Source organism: Podospora pseudoanserina, chromosome 3 (assembly GCF_035222485.1).
Source record: "Podospora pseudoanserina strain CBS 124.78 chromosome 3, whole genome shotgun sequence".
In the NCBI taxonomy this organism is placed as follows: Eukaryota; Fungi; Ascomycota; class Sordariomycetes; order Sordariales; family Podosporaceae; genus Podospora; species Podospora pseudoanserina.
This window is the reverse complement of record NC_085922.1, coordinates 828,851-853,137: the sequence shown is the minus strand read 5'-3', so window position 1 is coordinate 853,137 and position 24,287 is coordinate 828,851. Positions and strand designations below refer to the sequence as shown.

Sequence of the window (24,287 nt, the reverse complement as noted above, 5' to 3'; positions counted from 1 at the left end):
ATGTCTTCTGGCCGTGAAACCCGTCATTTAATTCAGCAAAGAACTCCCCCATCTAGAGCTCAAGTTGAATGATATCGGCCTCGCGATAAAGTTGAACCAGTGAGAAGAGCTCTCCCGCTGCCAGCGACTGCCGAGACACGAAGCTTGGCGCGCTCCCCTTGTTCTCGGGCGCTGCCGCCAGGAGAAGCAAAGAAGCCGCCAATCCAACTCTGGCTAGACTCTGATCTCGGGTTGATTCCAACCGAGAGAGGTCTTGTTGTTTTCCTGAGCATCATCTTCCTGATCCCATTCCCCGATTCGCATCGCAAGACATTGTGCCATTCGCCAAAACCATTCGTCCCGGGTTCAGCACTCAAGATCACCACAGCATTGCATCCCGTCATGACAAACCTCCCAATAATTACTATCTTTAACCCTCCCCCTGCCAAGACGGGTGCTTGGCAAAGTCAAGGCATGATAGCCGTCTCAAAACCACCCCGGATTTCCACGACTTCTCCTCCCCAGACGAACCGAACAATGTTTCTCATCGATCGCCTGATCCTTCCATGCATTCTTCTTTCTCTCCCTCGAACCACTGTCCCAAATGGAGCGGCTGCAAATCCCGCGACAGTGGTGAATTCCTTGGGTTGAAACCGCACACCCCCTGAGAATGCCACTCCAAAACCACCAAAACATCCAAGCGCTACAACCATCGTGGGTTTCCGACTCCACCAGGGGGGAATTAGTGAACCTCCTTCGGCAACATGATCCGATCGACACAGAGCCTCACTCAACTATAAATCTCCCACCTCCCTCCCTACCTCTCCAACATCTTCTTTTCGTCTTTAAGCCAGTCTTCAATTCCGCCGTCTATTCCCGTCCCCTTTTCCTTCGACCTTCTCTTCAATTCTCTGTCTTCATACCAAAAAATACCCACATTCATTCCGCCGGTCGGGTCCTTCTTCTTTTTTTATCTTTTTCCAACACGCCAAAACCAAGTCTCAACTTCCCCTCTCAACCACACCATCTCCCAAAATGAAGTTCCTCACCCCTCTCGTCCTCGCCATGGCAGCCCTCACAACCGCCATGCCCGCGGCCGAGAACCCCGCCGTCCCCGCCATCGCCGCCCGCCAGAACCAGAACCGCCCCGTCCCCCGCGGCACCTGCTGCGTGGCCAACACGTCCCTCAAGCAGGACTCGTGCTTCGCCGCCAACGGCCAGCCCGGCCGCTGCGTCCCCGGTGGTAACAACTGTATGTCTTTTCCCAATCTCTCTTTCCTCAGTCAGGGAGTGATGCTAACACAAACACAAATAGGCGGCTCCAGACTCAGCTGCGTAGCCAACAGCCAGCTGACCTGCACCAACAACATTATCGAGCGCGGCAAGAACCTCTGCCGCGCCAGGGCCGGCAACGGCCGCTTATTTGATGGCGCGAGGTTGATCAACAACTTGAACCAGGCCACCGTCAACTAAAAAGAAGAAGATGAAACTTAGAATAGGAGGGGAGAACTGCCAGGAAGAAAGAGGGGGACTGGAATCCATAATAGACAACTTAATAGACGGTTGCAAAACAACACCATCACACCCCCATGCATGTGAAGTGAATCAGTGTCTGAATTTCATAACTCATAACCCTGGCTTAACCCCCTTCAAACTTCCCAGCCAGTCATTGCTCACATTGCCCGCAGCCGCAACTGCCAACCCCAACACCCATCTATTTATCAGCCACAGGAAAATCCTTCCCCGTATTCTTCTTGTACTGGTCCCGAATGAAATCACTGATCTGCTCATCCTTGGCCTGCTCGATGGCGCTCTCGTTGGACTGGTCGCCCTGTCCGAGGACGTGTTGCTGGAAGAGGTCGACTCCTATTTTTATTTTTTTATTTGTTAGTAGTGATGACGTAGTGGAGTGGGTAAGGTTGGTTGGTGGATCAAACGTACCCTTATCGAGAGGATCCTCCTTCTTCTCCGACTCCTTGCCGCCGCCGGCGAGGCTGTTAAACTTGTCCATTAGGCCGCCGCCCGAGGAGGAAGACTGGTCGGTGGGGTTGGTGGTGGTGGGGTTGTTGGAGTGGTCGGCGGGTTGCGAGGCGTTGTTTCCGCCGGTGACTTTGTTGAGGAAGTCCATGTTGGGTAGGGGTGTGGTGTGGTTGTAAAGGTTAGATATGGAAGATTTGTTTGAGGAAAGCTATGGTTGTATTGCTGGATGTTGATGGGGAGATTTGAAATCAGAGGTTTGAATTGAAAAGGAGGGGTTTTAAACACGGGAGGGAGCCACAGCCGTGGGACGGGGACGGGGACGACGATGATGTCATTGGTTGTCTGCTGGCAGGAACACGAACATAGTTCTCCGCTTTCTTTAAACGAAGCGCCGGGGAGTGGGAAGGGGCGGAGGCGCAAGCTTGAAATGCCCGTAACACTATCAGGTGTCAGATAAACGAATGGGATCTTGATTCTGCGGTGCGAGTCAGAAACAGGTGGGCGAGGAATCGCCAATGGGGAGAGTGCAAGGTGAGACATGCAAGTCAATCAGCTGGGCATGGATCCATGGACTGGTCTAGATCTGGATTGTGTATCTTGAGAGATCCATGAACAATCATCGGGACTCGTCATCAAAGTGGGGGACAGCATTGTGGTATCTCTACATGCCGGGTGTCCAACCCCATGACACCTACTCTGGCTTCTGCCCAGTGATAACCAAGAAATCAAAAATGGCGTGCGCATTCCCCCTCTTCGCCGAAGCCCTCACCTCGGCATTCAACGCCGACACCTCGTCCTGCGACCACCCCAGCACATCCCTAAACAGCGACGCTGTGAACGCCTCGACACCCTCGATGAAATTGACCGCCATCAACGTTCCCACCTCCTTCAACCTCGCATCTCTTGGCCAGCTACCAATCGGCAGCCTAAACTTCTGCACTTCGACATTGATGAACCCAGCATCCTTCACCCACTTCTCTATCTGCGGCGCCGGATCCAACGTCCGCCCAATCTTGTCGCACGCCAAGATCAAGCCCTCCATCATGCGAACCATGGCATTGTCCTTGCTCAGGGTACCATCCTGAGAGTACAGCGTGTTGGCCGACTCCTGAAACTCAACCCACCCACCCGGCTTGACATTGTCATACATCTGCTTCACCAGCCTCGGCCAGTCCCTGATACCGCCCGCCATGTACCGACAGTGGATGTAATCATATGGCTCGACGCTCACGCCGGCATGCACCCAGTCGAGCTCGACATCGTCGACGATGAACTGCACATTGGGCGGCACCCACCTCGGCTGGATGGGACTGAGGTCGTTGCCGATGATCTCCTTTGCGCCAGGGTGGTCTTCCCCAAGGTGGATGGCCCAGAGTCCAGTTCCGGTGCCGATGTCGAGGATGCGGAGCCCGTCGTCAGGGTTGATGGGCGCGAGGAACAAGCGGTCGTTGAGCGTGCACCAGAAGGCGTGGTGGACCAGGTCGAGACGCTCCTGCTCGCGCTCGTCGTTGGGGAAGGAGTAGCTCCCGGCTTGGTAGGAGTGGTAGCGGCGGCCGTGTTTCCACTCGTAGTTGACGAGGCTGCTGTGGAGGGAGGTGGTGGACGAGGTGGCTGCTTCTTGGCTCTGGGCGAACTTGTCAAAGTCTTGGTCGACTTCGACGCGCTGGGTGTCGTGTTCGATGAGGGTCATTTTTTGAGTACCTAGTAGCAAGCAAACGCGCTGTTCGTCAAGTCAAGTGAGTTGTTGATGGAGGAGGAGCATTGCGACAAGAGAAGAGGAGAGAGGCGTGGTAACACAGTCAGAGGTGGCATGCATGGAATTTTTAACAGGCCACAACACAACACAACACAACACAACACAGCACAACACAGCACAACACACCAAGCTGTTTGGGGGTTCGCAGGCAGGGAAAAGGTTGAATGTGGGGGCGTGTTAGACTCAAAAGAAGTCTTTGCTGCAGCGCGGAGGGAGTCTTGGGCCGGCGTTAGCGAGGGGGTTAGCGAATGAGGGCGGGAGGGCCCGTGACCGAAGTGCGTGCAGATGATGCCCTGCCACGTCGGGACCCCGCCCGGATCCAGCTCCGTTCCGTCCCCGGCTAGTCAGGTGCGGGGGTGAATCCTGGAATGCGCCCTTGGACCACTCATATGGCGCACGCCTGGTGACCCCTCTCTGTCTGACTATTTCTCACGCCATCGCCTTGGTTGTGATGCTGGACGAGAGAACGAGGCTGGACTAGAGAACGAGGCTGGTGAGCATTCTCATGTCTCTCCTCCGGTGGGAAGGCAGCATAGTGCTCAGCTGTGTGTGTATGTTCCCTCATCGTGACTCCAGAAAACGGTGTGTAATCAGCCACTGATCTTCATCAACCAGAGCCTTTCTCCCACGCCCCTGCTGCTGTCATGTTCAACCCCATCTTCCCCTTCCTCGAAATGACTCCCAGCTTCAGGGAGCTGATCCAAGTCTTGGTGGTACTGAGAGGCCAAAACCACCGCTAAGGATACCATACCTAGGCAAAGGGGCAACGTGATGAATAGAACACTGCTTCTCATTGATCTTTCCATGGTGGAAACCTTCGTTCAAACAACCAAGATTGAAATGGACATGGCTCATGTTGAGGTTTTGCAAGTGTAGCCTGATCAATGGAAGACTGCCGGAATTCAGAAAGCGGGGAAACGCATCTTATAATTCTTATCTCAACTTAACAGATGTCTTCGATAGCAGGAAATCAATAGGCAGGCAAGCTCAAGAAAGGGGCGCGACTGGAAACAGACAAAGCAGAAAGGAAGGATTAATAATGCGGATAATACTTACTACAGTAGTCGACAATCCTAGTCCATACCCGACATGAAGAAAAAGAAAAAGCCCCCGGCAGTGCTTCGGCCTACACCTCTCATCACCACCCGTCTTCCCTCCATTGTCCCGCTTCGTAACTGTACAGGTATAAAGCACTCCTCCATCACTTTTAGAAATTCTTCTCAGGGTCAATCCATAAGAACCCTATTCTGACATCACCACCTCCTCCTCAACCCACAATGTTGTCCTCAAGACTGAACCACCCTCCTCCCCTGTAATGCCTCTTATCTTGGGCAGTCTTCCTTTTATCGTGAGCAGTCGTGTTCGTACAAATATCAATATCAATCATATCCCTCAGCAGGACTTTCCCTTGAGACCCTAGAAATCCCTCTCGTGTCGTGCATGAAAACGGTTCCGAGAAACTGTACTTAGATAACTCGTGGTACATATCGTCCTCATCCTCAGAATCACCCTCGATGATCTCGTCGTCGTCATTTTACAGCGCCATAGCTTCATCATGTAGAGCCTGATCCTGGATGTACTCCTGAGACAATCTGGGCCGATGTCGACGGTTCAACCTCGCAGACGGGACCGGGTAATCGGCATTTACGGGCTGCTGTCTAATGTTTCTACCTTGGCCATCGTTGGCTCCAGGCATTTGTGCACCTAGGTTCGCTGGTTGGAAGCCCTGCTGGTCGGGCGTGCGGGCCAGGAAATATTGGGGATCGATGGTCCCAGCTGGGTTGAGCCCCTGGAGGTTTGTCTGGCCTTTTAAGACTGGATAATGCATTAAACCTCCCATGTTGTTACCGGCGGGAGACATCAGAGGGCCTGGCCTGTGGTGGTTCAATAGGGACCATGGGAGATATCTAGGGGTTATGGTTCCTGTCGGGTTCAGGCCTTGGCGGTTTGTTTGCGTGTTGAGGGCTCTTGGTTGCATTGGCGAGAAGAATGAGAGAAGTTGGGGATCGATGAAACCCGAAAGCTCGTCGTGGATGCTGGCGGAAAGTACTCTCCAAACTAGGATGCGAAGGATTCCCCATGCCATCATATGAAGACCTCTCCATGCTAGGAACAGTTTGCTGCATGTTCGCATAGGCACGTTGCCGATTAGGATGCCCAGGAAAAGCTCGATGATGAAGCAGACCAGCCACGATGTTTTGGTGAGGCATGGCAGGCTGTTGTTGCTGAGCACGCTCTAGTTGCCGACATTCAGCCTGCATTTTCGCTTGAGCTCTTCGTCCAGCTCGAATGGCATTTGATACGCGTGGCTTCCTTGCTGACACATGTGCTCGTCGGTCCTGGCGGCGGGGGTGGCGGTGGAGGAGGCCGAGGCTCTGCAAGGACCCCTATTCCGCTTCCATTTAGTTATACAAGAAACAAACAATAGCCAACTCCTACTTCGCATATAGCCTATTTAGGCACCCGAATCGTCGCCGTGTTTGCGCTGGTTCGACGAGGCTCCAGGTAGATATCTGGGATCAGTTGTACCCTCTGGGTTTAACCCATCTAGCAGAGGTACCAGGACCACTGTCTGCTCCGCCTCCCCCTCCCAGGGCTTGGTCTGTGCCCTGGGGGCGGACCTGAGACAGGAAGTGCGGTCGGGGTATCCTTAATGGTCGCGGGTCGATGTATCTCAGGTCATCTGAGTCAGATCCGGCCCCGCGGGGCACATTGAAAGCGATGGATCAAAGCCATACGTCTGATGGGGATGGTTGTAGGAGGCATCGTCCATGCGACCATACGACGTTCTCTGCATGCCAGAGGCATTGTCCTGTTTGGCGCTAGTACCAAGAGGATTTCGGAATGGATTACTTTGCGGTATGGAGTTATAGCTGCTTGGTTGTTGTCCAGAAGTGGTGTACTGTTGGGCATACTGAAGAACAGCTCCCCTGATCGTTGAGACTTCTTCTGGGTGTGCTCTGCTAAGGGGTAGGATGTGGCTGATATGTTAATTAAGAGGGAGTGCTGCTTAGAACAGGCTGCTGAGGGGTTGGGTAACTCGACTCCGCGCGGTGATGATCGCTGGCAAGAATTTGCCCGCTCTGAGGAGTCTGCTGCTGGCCATTGGACAACCCATTTGTAGCATGACCATGGCCGGGATGGATTGGACCTTGACGACGCCCTCGAGCATGGCCAGCCCGATCAGAGACACGCGCTTTCCCCGCCCTTCTTTGTGCATGGCGCTGGGAAACTCTCCGCCAAGTTTCTTTGGTGGGTGACCCGGGCCTGGCCTTTTGAATGTCGATCAGGTGGCGCCCCATATTGCGTTTATTGGCAAGGGGTTGATATCGGGCGGCTGCCGCGATGGGATCCGTGCCGATTGGACACAGCTTGCAACGGTATCGACGGTCTTTGCTCGGCTTTTCGATGTCAGATTCGGAAGTGTCCAGTAGACCGTCCAGGATAGGTACCGGCCGCGGCGGAGAAGGAGGTGGTGATGGCGGCGGCGGCGCGCCGCCTTGGGCCGATGGGTCAATCACTAAAGCCATAGTGCCGGGACTACCTGGTCTTAACATTTGTTAATACGAACGAAACGGATAGGTGGGAATAATGAACTGTTCTTACCTTGCTTCCTTCTGAGGGCTACTAAATGAAACGATCAGGGTGGTCGAAAAAAGGTCGGGGGCTATTGGAGGCAATGTTGGAAAAAGCGACTCTTCAGTAATTAAAGTGCAGCAATTCGCAAGTGAGAAAATGACAACCTAGAAATCGACTGGCTTAGACACTGGTTAGAGCGAACGGTAGGATGAGCAGGTGTGGTGTTGAGCACTGCTTACCACCTTGCTTGCTTCTCAGAGAGGTGTGCGCTTTTCTCTGATGGTTTTGGGGGAAAGGGTAGCCGAATCATGAAGCAGAGGAGAAAAAGCAAAACAGAGAGCAGCATGGCCCATATGTTGTGATTGAGTGAAGGGAGTGAATACCATGAGCCGACCAGACCCACTCCCGACGTTGACGATTAACGAGGCATCAGTACAGAGAGCCGCAATCTCAAGCGCTATCAGTCATCATACTGTTGACGTTGAGCCGGTAAGGGTGAACGTGGGTTAACAGCGATGTGAAACGCACATCAGTCCGTCAGTTTACATCTTCGGTACCTCACGTCTCGATGACGGCCAACTAGCAAAACGTCTGGGGAAAAAAAGTATATATATGTCTACGGACAGGTTTGAAGTTACCTAATACTGGTCTTTGATGTTCAAGTCGTCGTCGAAATCAGCTTGTCAATGAAGAGTAACAGGTGTGAAGCAACACAAAATCCATCTGCTGTAGGCCTCGTGTTTTTGAAAGTCGGTTTCATTCGATGCTGTCAGAATTGCAAAAGCTGCTACACATACTAGTTACCACTGCACGTCAGGAGACTATAGAATAGTCTTCGGCATGCCGAGGACAGACTCTCGTAGCAGCATCATCTTATGAGTGAGGCGGTCGAGGGTAATTTCCCTTGTCTGCCATTGCGGTGATGATGGCCTGGGTTCTGGTCAGAGTTGTGTAGCGGCTGAGTGGACTTGTCTTTGGTGATAACTTGAGGAAATAATTTCTGTGAAAGGGCGTCATGTTGGCGGAAAAGGTCCAAGGGCGAGTTTCCTGGATACAGCACGTCAGTCTGAATTTTAGCACCTCTGTCCCTTCTATCCTTTTCCTTATCCAGCAGCCATGAGAGGCTAGTCTATCGAGCGTTGGCGCTTCTGTTGATCTCGTAGTTTCTTGATCCATCGTTCACCTCATGATGTTGACCTGGAAGGTGTGTTGTTAGCATCCATCTAAAAAGGACCGCTGTCTGGTTCAACGTGAAATCGGGCACAAATACAACCGCAAAACAACACCCGTGAAAACACGAATATGCGGAAAAGAAAAACATAAGAAAATAAAAACCGAGCAGAAAAAAACAGTTATCTCAAATATCCCTTCACCAATTTCTCCGCCCTTTCCTAGAATTCCTCCATTTCGACGAAGAAAAAAGAAAACAAAACCAAACAAAACCAAACAAAACCAAACAGAGAATACAGATATCCCAAACATCCCTCCACCAATTTCTCCGCCCTTTCCTGAAAATTCCTCCACTACCCATCCTCAAAAGCCCCAGAGCCTATGATTGGCTCCGCTGTTGATAGCACGCGCGACAATTCTAGTCATTAGCCGTGTCACCGCCATTCTGGTTACTCGGACCATGCTGAGTGGCTTGACTAGATTCTTTCAGTAGACGAGGGTCGATGGTTTGTTCGTAGCCAAGGGTTTGGCATTGACCAGGTTGAGGGACCTGAGTGTGTCTGGCGGATTGGCCTTGATCTTGACCAAGGCCGTATGCGCCGCGCTGACCGTAACCATTCCCCGTTCTTCGACTGTTGCTCAGGCCGTAACTATTTTCCAGGCTGTAACTATTGCCCAGTCTGTACCCATTACCCTGATTGTAACCTATGTTTCGGGCGTAGCCGGTGCCTTCACCGTGAGCATAGTTCAGGTCGTAGATATTGTCTAGGTCGTAGCTGGCCCTCCGGCCATACCTGTTGCTGGGGACATAACCGGAATTGGGTACGTAACCGGTGTTATGGACATAGGCATTGTCGTGGAAATAGCCGGTGTTCTGGACATAGCCAGTGTTGGGGCCATGTAGGTAACCAGTGTTCTGACCCGAAACATTGCCCTGGCTGTAGCCGCTGCCACATCCACCAGCCTAACCATGCTGATATGGATTCCCGAGCCGAGGCTGAACGTTTTTTATAGTTCCAAGGCCATACATGAGATGGGTTGGGGTGTTGATGTCATACATGCCAGAATTGGCAGACCTGTACTAGTCGTCCACACTGCGCCGGCCATACTGGCGTTGCTGCAGATGCCCGTTTCTCACAGCAGCCAGGTTCTGTTCACTAAGCAGAACATCCTCAGTGCGCTGAATACTTTGGGCTGGTCCGGAGCGGTGAGGCGTGTGGTGGCGGTTGCCAGTTTGCCCGTGAGAACGAAGAATGGGAGGCTGAGATGAGATTCCAGCGTTTCCAGACGCTAGATAGTTGGGCACAATAATCCCAGCACCAGCCTGGACCTGATTATGATCAAGTGGAACGGCAGGGTAACGAGAGATGGGGACTGACGGGGTCGGGTGACCCTGGGTGATGCTTCCTGTCCCAAGGTTGCCAGGTTGAACAGCATTGGCCTGTGGGATATTCTCCAACTGCGCAGTCTGTTCCATTCCAACGTGCTGTCGCATCAAAAGGGTCATTGGCCCAGGTCTAGCATGGGTTTGCACCCGTTGGCTAATGTTGGCTGGTACGATTGGTCGTTGACCGGCATTTCGCTGGTGCTGGCTCAGCTTCGGGTTGGCAAGTCGAGAAGAGCGTTTCACAGGGGCAAACCTGGCTTGATTCGGAGCTGGAGCGACAGAGTTCTGGTGGTTCTGTTCTCGCTGAGCTAGTTTCTGCCGTCTACGCCTGGTGCGTTGCTCTTTCAACTGTGCCGCAAGGGCGGGACTTGACTGCTCGAGTGCCACCAGCTTGGCTTTGCGCTGGGCCCAAAACTGGCTCGTTCGCTGCTTGGGTCTCAGGTGAATATTCTGCTGGTGCTTACGCAAATTATTGCTTCTTGCGAAAGGCAGCTTGTCCCTGGGACAAATTATGCACTTGAACTGCTGCGCCCACTCGTCGTCCTCCGAGTCGTAGGTATTCCAGTCAAGTGGGACTGGACGCTGGAATTCATCGTCGGTTGTGCCGTCATTCTGGGTGGTGTTATTGCCCTGATCACCAGCAGCATCTTCGTTCCCACCGTCGCTGTTGCCTCCCTCTCCGCTGTCGCCCTGTCGGTCGTTACCCTCTCCGTCACCGTCTTCGCCAATCCAGTCCGACCCGTAAACCTCCTGATCATTATCATCCCCCTCATCCGAATAGTACGCGACTAGGTCTGGATTGTCCCAGTTGAACGGCCCAGGCGGTGGGGGAGGCATGGGTGCTCCCGCAGCGGCTGCCATGGTGTCCTTTTATCCGATTTTTGAGGGGAGCTGGCGAGATGCGAATGTATAGAAAGGACAAGGGAGTAGTAAAGACCGCAGGTGATGAGGCTTGGGTGATGAAGCAAAAAAGCAGTAGGAAATCGCTTGCGGGGTGGAAGTTGAAGGAGGGCAGGCCAGATTTGTTGCAGTGGTGGGAGTGAAAAACAAACAGTGGGTGTGAAAAGCAAACAGTGGGAGTAAACAGCCCCACCTAGACGGTGATGTGGTATCAACTCGGTATTGTCGAGCAATATTCACTTGGGAGGGACCGAGAGAGACCCGCAAGGCCTGGAGAGGTCGACTTTGCTCAAATCAGGTGATCTCCCCAGGGCCAAACAGCACGAGATTTAACACGTACCGTGAATAGAAGGAAGCCATATTTATATTGAACCGGAGCATTCACCTTCGTGGTTTCTATCACTTCCTGGACAAGCTCAGAGAGCATAAACCAGCATGATGGGAACTGCTCACTTGAAACCACTAAGATGAGCAAATTCCATGAGTAAAAGCGATGAAGCAACAGCAGAAAGGAATTGAAAAAAGATATGAAGATCTCATTCATTCCACTCGTCATCCTGCCAGTCTCCATCAAAGACCCCTCTCACAGCAATCGTAATCGCAAGCCGGAATGCACTGGTACCGATAACAACCCCTATCATCCCACGTTACCGTCAGTCTTGTGCGTCATCCACTCCATGAACGGGGTAAACCTGCCACTCCCTTCCACAAACACCCTTACAGTTGTCCATGACGCACTGCCTCACACAGAGCCGATGGGGAGTAGGGTCAAGGAGAATCGCCCTCTCCCCGGCAGGTAGCTGCTCTTGGCGGATCTGAGCCTTGAGCCAGTCTGCCTCCCACTGGTTACGGGGAGGGAGAACCAACCACGCAAAATCAGGGTGGAATCCCGGACAGCCAATCGCCCGACGCCGGGCAGATGTGCTTGCAGGTTTTGTGTCGTGGATCGGCGGTGATGCTTCTGCGGGTAAGGCAAGTGCGAGAGTCGATATGAGTAGTATCAGAAAGAAAGACGATAAGGGTTTGCGCAACCGCAACATCGTGCCCATTGTGGTCATCTTGTGGTTGATTCACGGAAGGGTGCAGGGTGAGGTTTCGGTTTAGTGGCAGCGGGACAGATTTGAGTGCAAAGAGATAAAGTTTACATGCCGGGAAGAGTGGAAGAAAAGGTTAGGCGTGTGGCGCGGGGTCCATATGACTACAAACAGTCACGATGTCGGTGACAGGTGTGTGGCGTTCTCAAGTTTGCCGCCGTTGAAGCCGTTAGACGTGTCAACGCCTCCACGCCTAAGTAACCTGGAACTGAACCGAAAGTTTGTCATTAGGATGTAGGTACTCATCGCACGTGTCCCTTCGTCACAATCTTCTTCGTCATACCGCCTCTTCACCCTTCCGATCACGTTTCTCCCTTTCTACCTGTGCACCTTGAAAGATCTCAAAACCCTGTTCATGATCCTCCCCAAATACTACCCCAGTGTCCTCCAAAGCCTCACTATCACGCCGGTCAAACCTCCTACCAAGACATTCCGGCCCCAGCAGCGTCAGCACCACCACATACGCATAGACGCAACCCATGAAGATGCAGATGACCTTCCCATACTCGCATCTCTGTCCAACCACTGTTCCGTCGGGTGTCGTCTCCGGAGGCAGTGGAAACCTCTCCCCAATCGTGCTCTCAATCGTGCTCGATGCCGAGCTAACCAGATTACCCAGCTGATACGACGTGCCAACAACAAAAGTCCGGAATTTCGCAGGAGACAACTCCATCAAATGAGCGGGTATGACCCCCCAAGCCCCCTGAACAGCAAACTGCTCCCAAAACGCCGCCGCAGCAATCCTCCCCCATCCCTGATTGGCGACATCAGTCGCAGTATACGGATACAACAGCGCGCCTCCCAAAACACACATCACCAAGATACTCAGTCTCCTGCCCGCAAACTGACTCATAAACCCAACCGTCGTACCCCCGAGCATAGCCCCGACATTGGCAATAACCTGAATAGTCGTCCCCTGATCCCTCGAAAACAAAAACTGCGTGTCAAGCAGCACAGGATACAAGTCCTGCGAGCCATGACTCATAAAGTTGAACCCTGCCATCAGCAACACCATGTACGTGAGCAACAACCATTCCTTTCTCATGACTTGCTTCCCCTGCTCCCAAAACACATGCGTCACCCCCTTCTTGCGCGTTCCAGTTCCCCCCTCCTGGCCGGAACCCTCCTCCTCATCTTGCTGCTGCTGGTGTTTGAGCTCTCGCTCCATCTTTAACTTTTGGTATGTTCTCGTCTCTGGCAGCAACAACCGCAAACCAATAATAAGAACAGGAGGACAAGCTCCAAACCAGAATAATGGGCGCCAACCATAGGGAGTGGTGTCAACCAAGGCGCGGGAGAAGGCGGTGGAGAGGAGATAGCCAAAAGCGTAGCCTTGCTGGAGAAGACCAGACATCAACCCGCGGGCGATCGGTGGGAGATCTTCAAGGGCGGTGGCAGCTGCATTGCCATACAGGCCGCCCATTGCTATTCCAAAAAGGGCGCGGCAGGCGAGGAATTGGGAGTAGGTTTGGCAAAAGCCGGTTGCCTAGAAGGTAGTACATGTTAGCCGGTGAAAAGAACAAGTTGAATAAAGACTCAGTGGAACCGTCGTTGAAGGAAGACCAAAACAGGGATCCAGGGGTCAAATCGCCAAGAGATAAGATCCGCGCGGGAAGGAAGAGCTTGTTCCTGATCCCTGAATCTGACCTATCCACTTGGACCCTTGAATATGACATCATCTCAACTTTGCGAACACCCCCCGTTTCGAAGCGCTGGTTGCGCGACTATCTTCGGCGTGGGATCCAGAACCTCAAACCCGGCTATGCAACTTGGCATATAGAGACACCAGGGCCCGTTCCCGTCACGCAGTGTTTGCTCAAGAACTAGGGCTCCGGCCCTGGTTCCCGCTGCATCCGACTCCTGGCCTCGAGCCTTTCCGGCTTCTCCCCAGGTCATTTCGAGATATACCTCTTGGGCCGAGGGGAGCAGTCGAGTTCCCGTTCGTACGCGCAGGAACAACCCCCCCTGCCTTTGCCATTATGGTAAATATCTGCTTGAGGTAGTAGAAGGGTAAACTGTTGCGGTTGGCGAATGTCTGATCCCAGTTTAACAACGTTGGCCCACGGTGAGATGACGGATGAGAAGAGCTCTCGGTCAACGCGGCTGTAAATCTAGCGGCGAGTTGCAATCTTCTTCTGCTTAGGAATGGCAACCCCAGCCCACCTCCAAAGTCCATCCAGGTGTGTGAACTCTTGGGTCAAAACATGAAATGCTCATTCCCAAAATCCACCAGCCATGATCAAATAAGGCTATACATGTTGCGGAACATGATGATGCCTTTGGTGCCCGAGAGATCGCGCTGGGCGTACTTCAACATCCTGGCCCACACCCCGTCCAGACACTCCAATTCCCCTCCCCCGCCCCTGCCACCCCCAAACCAAACAACAACCACCCCCCTTTTATACCATCCCGTTTGATCCTTCCCCGCTGCCTCCCATCCCAAGACCACCCCCCTCGGTCGAAAAAAGAAATAACTCACCAACTCCAAAACAACAAACAACCCATTATTAACCACAAACCCCCACCTCCTCCCATACCGATCCCCCACAACCCCAAACGCCACAGCCCCCACCGTCCTGAACATCAGTACCAGTGTAATCCCCCACGTTATCTCCGTTCGTGACCGACCAAAAGACTTGGCAAGGTCGGGAAGGGTGAGAGAAACAGTAAAAAAGTCGAAGGCGTCCCATGTCTTATTGGTAGTTCACTATTAGTAAGATCTTATTCTGCGGTGATGGTGTTAACTCACCCAAGCAAAGAATGCCACCGAGAAAAAAGCCCAGTTCTGTCTGTCGAGGGAGGCTAATAGACGGAATGGGTTGCGGATGTCGGAGAGGTGGGTTGATTTTGGGAGGAGGCTTGGGAGGCGGGTGGTGAGGTAGTTGAGGGTGGGGGTGGTCATGTTGAGGATGGCTAGGGAAATTGATGTTGGGTAGTTAGGGATATTGGCGTGGAGGGTTGACACCTAGGTGGGTGTCGAGCAAGGTTAAGTGTTGGTCGTAAAATTCAATGAGGGCTCGGTGCCGAGCGAAGGGGTGATGATGTCGTTGGTTGGGAAGGCGTGGTGGCGGTAACGTTGGTGATGATGTAGGAAGGCGCAAAGCTGACAAACCGTAAGTGCTCAAATCACCTCCAGCCTTTATTGTAGATCCGCCCGCTGGTGCACATCAGAACTGAAAATGCAGTCAGTCGTCAAGCACACTCACCAGACGTTCAACCGTGGTTGATTCCCTCAACAACCCCAACCTCAAACCGTGATATCTACCAAAGTAAACAAGCCATCACCTCTCCCCTCCAAGAAAAAAAAGCAGACGGCCTCATCAAGACATACAATCCCCCCAAGGGGAAAAAAAAACCGACATCGCTCCCCCAGTATTCCCCTCACATAATCCCCGATCCTGAAACTGCATACCACTAACGCAGTATTACCCTCCGCTCACCAATCCAACGCAAGCACCTGAGCGAATTCTGATGCTGCACAGCATCAACACACCACCCACCACACCGTTGGAACCAAACAAAAAACGGCAGCCGATCAACGGCATTGGAATCACATGAATTCAAGCCTTCCGTAAACGTCACCTAGAATCGTCGTCCGAACTTGGTCCCGAGTCATGCGCAACCGGCGCTCTTTTCCGGGACCATGGATCCTATCAAGACACCGAGATTCATCACAACCACGCAGAGAAACCACGCAGAGAAACCACGCAGAGAAACCACGCAGAGAAACCACACAGAGAAACCACACAGAGAAATCACGCAGGAAAACCAGGCACCTCGGAAGATAAGTTGACACAAGCCATACAGGCAAGATAGGTAGATTAGGTAGAGCACACGCTGCCTCCTATAAAATGACAAAAAAAATAGTATCCCCATCTAGACACTTTTGCCTTCCCCCATGGCCTGTAAAACCGGCCGTGAACCATAACATGAACCGCTTGGGTGGTATCCCTCCATCGCACAAAACTCCTTGCAAAAACAGCCCACCCCATCCATTTCCCCCAACACCAACCCCTCCCGTCATCAATTATCCCAGCCACACAAGAACAGGAACCCTCCCTAGAAGGACGAGGTGTCCCTGACAAAAAGAGCCGAAGAATAAAAAGCCAAGTATTGTACAGAACAACGCAACAAAGAAATAGTTTACAGAAAACCATGCTTAGTAAGGGAAAGGTCGGACCCTTCTTCTTCTCTTCCTCACTCTATGCGCTTCCTTCAAGAACATCTAGCTCGGCGCACTCCCACTGTTGCCTTGATTAGCTTGGGATCAACTCCCAAGAAGGGAGAAAGTGGAATCAACACTCACACTCCGCCCCCCATGAAAGCGGCCAAGTCATCCAGCTCGAGCAGCTGCCTCTCAAACGCTGCGCACAACTCCAGCGCCGTCATGTCCACGTCGGGAACATCGGGACCGGTACTAGACGACTGGACACCGCCGAGAGCTGAGCCTGGTGAGGCTGGGGAAGGGGAGTCAACCTTGGCGACGACTGGTACTGGTGGTGGCGGGCTGTCGGCGGGTGTGGGAACGGCAACAGGCCCACCATTGATGGTGGTGATGCCGGTCTTGCGGGGTACCGGGGGCTCGCTTGCCCGACCCTCGGTGGTAGGGACAGCTTGAGGGCCAGCAGTGGACACATCGGGTTGTTCATAGTCCATCGCGTCCGGATTCGTGTCGGTTTGGCTGACATTGTCGTCCTTGACAGATGGCGAGAGGGCCCGCTTCTTGCTGTCTTCGCGGGCCTTGTCGCGTGGCGCGCTCTTCACGTCGCGAAGGACCTTAGACATGACCGAGAGGTGGCGCTGCCAGGGGATGACCAGGGGCCAGGATTCGGCTCCGTCCTGGCACATGCGAACACTGTCCCTCACTATGTTGAATGCGGACTCGCTCGAGTTGGCGGGGGCCAGTCCCTTCAGTGTAAGGTATGCGACGGTTGAGCCGGCGGTGAAGGCGGCAAAGAGCATAAACAGAGGGAAGCACAGGATGCTGTCCTTGTCAGCTCCGGTTTCCAGGGCCAACAGCGAGTGGATGATGCTGTGAGAAGCCGCAAAGATCTTGTCAACAGTCTGGACGTGAGTGTGGGAAGATCCACGCCACAAGTCGATGCTAAAGTTCTCGTCCGTGACCACCTGGAGCATGCGTCTGCGGTTGACAAAGATGGTGCCGCAGTTCAAGAGGCAGTGGATAAAGGCATACGTGTAGCCGCTGCCCATGGTGATGTGGAGGTTGATGTTGTTGGGCTTGTCGGCAAAGTGCATGGGAAGGGACTGTCTGAGGACCTCAATGTCTTGCTCAAGCTGCACACACCTCTCATCGGAAAAGGTGGCCAACGTCGTGGTGGTCATCATCTCCACGACTTGGCGCCAGGCCTTGGTGGCCAAGACAATATGACCAAACTCGCCCACCTCGCTGAGCTGGGCAGAGGGATCCTTCAAGCCCGCTGGGGGGGCGCCGCTGAGGGTGCGAACATGTACAGGACTCGTAAAGTTGTAATTCATGTCGAGACAGGGCAGTGAAACATCTTGGACATCAAGGTGGGTCAATGCTGGATGGCGTCCTGGGCTGCTGGTCAAGAAGCAATCCAGGATGTAGATGAGCCAAAGTGTGCGACGGAAAGACTCCTCCATCTGAAACTGATCCGGCTCATTGGTAGAGTTGTGGTGGTGGACAAGCCTGTACATCTGCGCCATGCGAGCTGCAAGGCCAAGATAAGTGTAGGCGCGAACAGCATTGCGGCAACCCCATTCGTGCAGAATCAGGAGGCAGACGGACTGGATATCAGCAAGGCTAGGCGTGTCCAGATTCTGCATCACCAGGTTGATGGTCTTGCTGGCAAAATGCTCGGCCGCAGTGCTGCTGCTACCGTGTCCGCCATACCGGCGAATCATGGCGGGGGAGTGCCTGGCAAGACGTGTTAGAGGGAAAGGGACCAATCAGAACAGTGGATGCGTCTGCTTACCGCGCAGCTGTGGTCAATAGCGCGTTGACCATGGTCGGCTCCATCGAGGCATTCTTGAGCGCCACCAAAAAGGTCGGCTTGTGGAAGGCAACACAGGCCGGTAGGGTCTTGCTGATGACTCGCTCGCATTCCGTCATGAGCTCGGGTGTAAGTCTGTTGTTTAACGACATTATGTCAGTCTCCGGGCCGATGACACAATTGATCCCGTATGGGAACTCGGTCGGTATGGTGATCCGGTCTCTGTGGAGCCGGGGAGCCCATCCACTGGGAAGGTTCCGTTTGCCTGAGGGGCAGGAAGAGGGCCCATGCGCCCGAGGGTGGGTGAGACGGGACAGGCGAAAAGATTTGATTTGGGAAATGAGGGCCGGGCGGAAAAAATGGGGCGAAGCCCATCCCACTCCGAGAAGGCAACGCTAGAAAACAGCAAACCGGGGCGGGTTGAGACATCCGGAGCCGCCCAAAAAAGAACGCGCTCGAAACGGATGCGTCCGGACCCAGCCCAAAGAAAAAAAAAAAGAAAAAAAAAGAAAAGGAAAAGGAAAAGGAAAAGGCACAGACGTAACAAAGATGATGTATGTCTGTCTGTCTTTCTGTCTGGCCAGGCAGAAGAAAAGAAATTGTGTGAGAGATAAGATCGCAAAACGTACTTTTCATGCGCCGCCGAGGCGTGACGCGACACGCTGGAACTGGGACCGGCCGGTACCTGGCGATCAACAGCGCTGCTTGAAACCACCCGTTCGCTGGGCAAAGACTCCCGGATGCGGTGCTGCATCCGGGCTGGCGATACTCCATGACCACCATGGGCCATGGACTCAGAGGGGAGATAGCATTCGTGCATTCCCTTGGCGCAGTTTTTGCATGGTGCTCTGCCGTTTTCGTAGACACACTTGGTCTTGCCCTTCCGGCAGCGCACACAGGCACCACCGGCCCGGAGGGCTGTCGATCGCACGACCGACGCCATTGCTGAGAGTTGCTGAGAGAGGCTGCTGTGTTTGGTGTGTGGGGTGGGGGATGGCGAAGATGGTGAAGAAGTTGATGTTGACGATGTTGGCGATGATGAAGCAAAACCTTACTTTTCTGTTGTGTGGTCTGTGGTCCGATCCAAGTCCGAGAAAGCCGGAGCAGGAAAAAACAAGAGTCCGGAGGTGCGCCGGGAGCCACAGGAGACAGAATCAGAACAGTGGACCGGCCTGTGATGTCGTCGTCGTCGACGGCGATGAGGTGAGCTGTGGTCAGGTTCGAGTGGGAAAAGGAAGAGGAGAGAGGGCGAGGCCAGGAAGGACGGAATGACGGGGGGCGATGGGGTAAAAAGGCTCGGACGGACTTTGGAAGCTCAGGAAGCGAGGGAAGGGAGGCGGCGGCAGCGCTCTGGTAAGTGGGTCACAATCGAGCGGGCGGATCGGCTGATGGTGCCGGGGGTCTGTGGGGCCTGCCAGAGACGCAGTCGCTACCAGCAGCCCCTCAGTCCAGCGACAAACAGCGCCCGCCGCCACTGTCAGCGCCGCGACACAAAGCAAGCCGGCCCCGGCAGTGAGGAAAACGATCCCGATCTTGTCTCGCACTCGTCATCTCCGCTAAATCTCCATTTGATGGCTCGACTTTACCATACCTAGCCACGCCATCCTGATATAGCTCTATCCAAAACTATACAATCTTTGATGGCACTGCTGAAGATAGAACAGAACACGAGTTAAACAGCCCCGGATTGCCCAGGCTCTCCCACCGAGACACCGAGATGCCTCAGCCAAAGCAGATCCGGCTCAAACCAGCCGCTGATCGGTAGACCACCCGCCGCCCATGATGCTACTACATACCTGGCAGGTACTATTCTACCTTGCCCACACCATCTTATCTATCTTCCCAGAGACTGGTGTGTGAAGTTCCATCAAGAACAAAAAAGGCTGCCAGTGCACGCGCCGTGCGCAGGGGAAGAGGCGTCTGCCAGCTTGCGACACCAGCGATGCCTACGATGGAGGTTGCGACGGTCGGCTGGGCGCTGTGCTCCGACTCTGGGCTGTGTGCCGGAGCCCAACTCCCCCAGTCATACCTTAACCTTCGTACCTCTCCCCCCCCCTCCACCTCCTCCATCGCCCACCTCACCTCCCAGGTGCCACGGCGATTTCCCGTCATTTGGCTCCCGGCTTGCATGCGGGACGGTTGCTTTTCAGTTCCAGGCCCCCGCGGTGGAGCAGGGGAGGAGTCACTCGCACCTCCGGCCGTACCTTTTGATGAGCGGGCGTTTTTTGTTTTTGCCTTGTCCAACGAGTCACTTCCACCACGCGGCGGGCCCTCTTCCATACTCTTCAGCTTCCAGGTAGGTTATTGGCATTCGGTTGCGCGACGAGAAGAAGACGGTGGCCCCCTTTTCTGCCCTAACGTGTCCCGAAGCATGATCGGGCAATGACCCGTCACCCGTGTTTGAGGTGGCTCAAGGCTGCTGCGCCGCCCGGTCTCATCACCTCTTCTTCTTTTTCTGCTTCTTTTGCTTCACAGCACTCGGCGACAATGCTGCCTATCCATCGGCGAGAAAACAGAACATGCAGGTTTTACACTGCAGTGGATTTCTGATTAGTTGAACGAGCGATTTATGAGACGGGATCTAGTCTTGGAGGGAGCTAAGGCAAAATCGACAATCGGTGTCGCGTTCGCCGGAGTACAGTTCCACATATCCCGGATTTCCGAGCCAAGCCATTTCCCAATTTTGCTCGGGCGCTTCGGCCGCCAGTCAATCCGACCCCGGCACCACCGTGTGTTTGTGTCAGAGGACACTTTGGGCATTTTCCTGCCTCCTTTTTTTTTTTTTTTTTTTTTTTTTTTTTTGTTTTTTTTTGTTTTTTTGCGCCAGATAACGCTTATCGAACCTACCCAGCCAGACTTGGCCAAAATCAACACTCCAAACCCCGGATGCAAACGCAGCAATGACAGCCAAACAACAAACGGCGGGAGAAAACGAAGAGCTCCCCGGGAGACAGGCAGACCGACGGGAGGACACTCGACGCAATCGGAAGCAAAGTGGATCCGCCACGCACCCAGTGACATGGAAGTCACTTCCGTGGCGGTGGAGCTGATGGCCCCTTCACGATTGCCAAAGCAACCCCTCCTTCACCGGCCGCTTCTTCTCTCCTCCTGTGTCTGTCTCCCTCTCAACCTCAAACCTCAGCGTCTTCTCCGCCCTAGGTCCTCCGCCCTCCTCCGCCCGTCCGCAGCCAGCAACCAGCAGCCAGCAGCAGAGCAATCACAGGCTAAAGTGTCGTTGTCCATTTATAGCTACAAGTTGTATCTAACCTCCATTTAACCCATACAACTCCGTGTCTCTAGGGACATTTCTGAAATGCCGGGATCAGCAGCAGCAACCAGATCAGTTCTTTGTGCTTCTCAGACCGAGGTGGTGCGGCTTGTCCCTTTGAATCACCATCCTTCCCGTCCAATCCAGCTTCCCCGGCGGCCCTCTCGAATCCCGTCCTCATCACCACCGACCACCCAATCGCCCGAGGTCTTGGCTGGCCATCGGGCCTATGGGTAGGTGCCGATGCATTACACAAGCACACACAAAAATCGACGCGACGCGCTCCTCAACTGGCGCTGGGCCATTTGCATTTTTACATTAAATCACGGTGACCAAGTCTCACCTCTCCGCTTGGGCGGAATTGGGACATGATCACGCATGTAGATCCTTGGCACCGAGCCGTGTTGCTGTGGTTCCTCTCCCGCCCGGATTGGCATGGCCCCCGAACCAAGGCCGATCAACCGGTGACGCTCACTCTTCAGTATGTAATCCAGAAATAACTCAAGTTTTCCATGTTCTGCAGCGCCAATCCGGGGCACGCACTCTCAGCTAAGAAGCCTCGCTGCACGACGCTCTCACGTTTGACGAAACGCGGAGGCGGAGGCGGAGACGGAGGGAAGGAGGTGGCACAGTTTATTTTGTTGTTGTCTGTGAAAGCCCGAAAGAGGACAAGCTTGTTAATGTTCAAAGGCGGTAGCAGAACTGGTGACTGGCTCCCGGGCCGATGATGATGATGGACAGTCTCTCTTTGCCCAATAATGACCCTTCCGGGAAAGACCTCGATCGACGAAACTCATTGTTTCGCTTGGTGGTGGTGGGGGGTGGGGGGGGGAGGGGACAAATAGTGTGTGGTGAGACGCCGAGTTGCAGCCCGAGGTTCCATCACTCCCGCCCGAGACGGACTCGGCGCTTGCTGCTTCCGCCCCCGAGAGTTTTGTGTGCGGCTTGGCTCATGGAGGGATTTGTTGGTCGGATACAGCGCCGTGGCTCTTTCGTCACGAAGGCTATCACAAGCTGATGATGATCGCAAAATCAGCTGCCTATCTATCTTCTGTTGGGTAGGTATCACCGGGATGAGGTAGACTCGGAAGCTTTCGCCGCTTGCTTGCCACATTGTACCGACCCGAGAAAGTGTATCGCGGCTGCCTGTTATCGGCGTTAACGCCCCCAAACCAAACACAAATTTCGGATTCCCGATCGGTGGTGGCTTCACGTCGGTAGATGCATCAATCTTCCCATAATTTGGTGTTGCGCAAGCCACTTTGCTGGCCGCCTACGCTAGATAACTCTCTTTCATCCTCCCTCCCGAGCAATCCGATGTTGTGGCGTCCGTGAACCCGATTGCCTGTTGAACGGGTTCCCATCCCGCTGATTCCTTTCGTGTTCTTCTTCAGCTTCGTACCGGTGGGATGATCAATGGCGCTCCTTCTGTGGGCCACTCCGTTGATAGCGATCTGGATCTTGAGTTTGTCTCTTGAACCAGCACACTGGTAAAGCTAAGATCTCGGCCCGGTCAAGAATGCTGGCTGGTTGGGGAGGATGTCATCCCGGCTTGGGTAACATGTCCTCGTTATCCAATATCATGCTGTGACGCCTAAGTAAGACTGAGATGATGTCACCCCCTTTCCGCAGGGAATTCTTTTCGTGGCCGAGACTGGTAGACTGTGTCTTTGCCCTTCAACTGGACCAAGGCCAACTTTTGCGCGCTGGTTTTGCTGTTGAGAAGAGCCACGGCTTCCTGCGAAGAACATTGCGGGTAAATGGTAAGACTATGACTTGAAAACTGCCGGCAGATGCCATGCCGGCACTCAACACAAAGAGATGTATGGGCATCATTCGCCTGCCCGCACACTCTCACATCCTCGATGCAGAGGATTTCCCTCACGATGTTGACTAATAGTTTTGCTTTGTGTGTTTATACATGCAACAGGATGCATGCTGTCAAAGATTCTTAACCTGTCTCTGTAGTCAATAACATTCCAAACCTATACTCTACCTCTGTCCCTACCCACCCCAACACCCCTTTTGTGTAACCCCCCTTTTCCAATCTCCTCAAGCGCTCAACACCTTCACACTCCCATCCTCCATCCCAAAATACGCCTCCACCGGCTTCTGCGCGCCCCCTCCCCGCCTGATTCCCATTCTTCCCATAAAACAACCCAATCTCCGCCACCCCCGGAATCTTGATCAACGCATCAGCCAGCTCATCAACCTGCCACTCCCCCTTCTCCTTGTCACTCGTCCCCTCCACCCTGAGCGGCCTAAACGGCGCATCAACAATCCACATCCCATTATCCGTCACCACCGCCCCCGCCTTCCCCGGCAAACCCGGCCTAACCTTCGGCCCCAAACTCCCCATCCTCTCCAGCTCTCCCAAAACCCTGTTCGCCGCCAAAGGCAGCACCTCGATCGGAATCCCCTTTTTCCACATCGTCCCCAAGGCAGGGCTCATCTTCCTGAAGTCCGCCACGCAAACAAACTTCTTGCTGCTGGTGGCGACGATTTTTTCCTGCCAGAGGCAGGCGCCGCCTCCTTTGATGAGGTTGAGGTTGGGGTCTACTTCGTCTGCGCCGTCGAAGCAGACGTCTAGGAGGGTGCCGGGGGGGAGCTTGTTGATGTACTGGAGGTTGAGACCGGCGGATTCGATGAGCTGTTCGGATTGGGCGCCGGTTGGGTAGAAGGTCATTGTGGAGAGGGTGGTGGGGGGGACGAGGGTGGTGATTGCTTCTACTACGTAGATTACTGTTGAGCCGGAGCCGATGCCGATGCGGGTGCGGGATGGAAAGGGGACGAGGTGGGCGGTGACGGATTGGAAGGCGGCGAGGCGTTTGGATTGTTCGATTAGGTCGACTGGGGAGGGGGTGGTGGTGGACATTCTGGCGGTCTTGGGGAGGTGGTGGTGAGGTGAGGTCAAGGTTGAGTGATGATGCCGGGAGAAAAAATTGGATACTATGGTGGCGGCGGTTGTCGTCCCGCCGGCTCCGGAGGATGGGAACAACGGTCCTGCTGGTGGGAGGTGGGTTGGTCCACTTCTTTTGCAGAGGGAGACGGTTAAGGATGAGGCGCCTCGGAGAAGGAGGTGATGGTGCTTATTCATGTGAGTTACAGCTGAGCCAGGAGGGTGATAGCTGCAACTCGCTCACTCACTCGTGAATTTGCACGTGGTTGAGCTGTTGAAGCTGGTCAATCGACGCTGTTT

At 53.9% G+C, this 24,287-nt stretch overlaps 7 protein-coding genes across 7 annotated transcripts; 1 reads left to right on the top strand and 6 right to left on the bottom strand.

Annotated features, from left to right (window-relative positions):
* The first annotated feature begins 835 nt into the window (after positions 1-835).
* On the top strand, positions 836-1,558 carry QC764_302530 (uncharacterized protein). Its single transcript, XM_062945366.1, has 2 exons — positions 836-1,231; positions 1,295-1,558. Exons 1-2 carry the CDS (start codon positions 1,015-1,017, stop codon positions 1,450-1,452), a joined length of 375 nt encoding a protein of 124 aa, XP_062801322.1. The 5' UTR covers positions 836-1,014; the 3' UTR covers positions 1,453-1,558.
* A 135-nt stretch (positions 1,559-1,693) lies between these two features.
* On the bottom strand, positions 1,694-2,107 carry QC764_302520 (uncharacterized protein; the record flags this gene model as incomplete). Its single annotated transcript, XM_062945365.1, has 2 exons — positions 1,694-1,845; positions 1,921-2,107. 2 exons carry the CDS (start codon positions 2,105-2,107, stop codon positions 1,694-1,696), a joined length of 339 nt encoding a protein of 112 aa, XP_062801321.1.
* Positions 2,108-2,650: 543 nt separating this feature from the next.
* On the bottom strand, positions 2,651-3,649 carry QC764_302510 (uncharacterized protein; the record flags this gene model as incomplete). Its single annotated transcript, XM_062945364.1, has 1 exon — positions 2,651-3,649. The coding sequence occupies one exon, from the start codon at positions 3,647-3,649 to the stop codon at positions 2,651-2,653; it is 999 nt and encodes a 332-aa protein (XP_062801320.1).
* A 5,233-nt stretch (positions 3,650-8,882) lies between these two features.
* On the bottom strand, positions 8,883-10,712 carry QC764_302500 (uncharacterized protein; the record flags this gene model as incomplete). Its single annotated transcript, XM_062945363.1, has 2 exons — positions 8,883-9,411; positions 9,547-10,712. The coding sequence occupies 2 exons, from the start codon at positions 10,710-10,712 to the stop codon at positions 8,883-8,885; spliced, it is 1,695 nt and encodes a 564-aa protein (XP_062801319.1).
* A 1,286-nt stretch (positions 10,713-11,998) lies between these two features.
* JEN1 (Carboxylic acid transporter) lies at positions 11,999-15,177 on the bottom strand. The gene is made up of 3 exons (XM_062945362.1): positions 14,595-15,177; positions 14,325-14,537; positions 11,999-13,331 (listed from the first exon to the last, which is right to left on the bottom strand). Exons 1-3 carry the CDS (start codon positions 14,745-14,747, stop codon positions 12,123-12,125), a joined length of 1,575 nt encoding a protein of 524 aa, XP_062801318.1. The 5' UTR covers positions 14,748-15,177; the 3' UTR covers positions 11,999-12,122.
* A 493-nt stretch (positions 15,178-15,670) lies between these two features.
* QC764_302470 (uncharacterized protein) lies at positions 15,671-22,474 on the bottom strand. Its single transcript, XM_062945361.1, has 6 exons — positions 22,302-22,474; positions 22,212-22,234; positions 18,450-22,102; positions 17,803-17,955; positions 16,152-17,744; positions 15,671-16,089 (listed from the first exon to the last, which is right to left on the bottom strand). Exons 3-6 carry the CDS (start codon positions 18,761-18,763, stop codon positions 16,071-16,073), a joined length of 2,079 nt encoding a protein of 692 aa, XP_062801317.1. The 5' UTR covers positions 18,764-22,102; positions 22,212-22,234; positions 22,302-22,474; the 3' UTR covers positions 15,671-16,070.
* Positions 22,475-23,039: 565 nt separating this feature from the next.
* On the bottom strand, positions 23,040-24,185 carry RKI1 (ribose-5-phosphate isomerase rki1; the record flags this gene model as incomplete). The annotated part of the gene is made up of 1 exon (XM_062945360.1): positions 23,040-24,185. The coding sequence occupies one exon, from the start codon at positions 24,183-24,185 to the stop codon at positions 23,040-23,042; it is 1,146 nt and encodes a 381-aa protein (XP_062801316.1).
* Between the last annotated feature and the right edge of the window lie 102 nt (positions 24,186-24,287).

Bases quoted from the DNA above. Each gene is read 5' to 3' on its own strand.
- JEN1 (XM_062945362.1), bottom strand. From the start codon at position 14,747: ATGACCACCCCCACCCTCAACTACCTCACCACCCGCCTCCCAAGCCTC. The intron at 14,538-14,594 runs GTGAGTTAACAC...ACTACCAATAAG, and splicing joins CGGTGGCATTCTTTGCTTGG to ACATGGGACGCCTTCGACTT. The intron at 13,332-14,324 runs GTGAGTTATTTC...ACTACCTTCTAG, and splicing joins TGTTTGTTGTTTTGGAGTTG to GCAACCGGCTTTTGCCAAAC.
- QC764_302470 (XM_062945361.1), bottom strand. From the start codon at position 18,763: ATGGCGTCGGTCGTGCGATCGACAGCCCTCCGGGCCGGTGGTGCCTGT. The intron at 17,956-18,449 runs GTACGTTTTGCG...GTTAAACAACAG, and splicing joins GCCTCGGCGGCGCATGAAAA to ACTTACACCCGAGCTCATGA. The intron at 17,745-17,802 runs GTAAGCAGACGC...ACGTCTTGCCAG, and splicing joins CTATTGACCACAGCTGCGCG to GCACTCCCCCGCCATGATTC.
- QC764_302530 (XM_062945366.1), top strand. From the start codon at position 1,015: ATGAAGTTCCTCACCCCTCTCGTCCTCGCCATGGCAGCCCTCACAACC. The intron at 1,232-1,294 runs GTATGTCTTTTC...AAACACAAATAG, and splicing joins CGTCCCCGGTGGTAACAACT to GCGGCTCCAGACTCAGCTGC.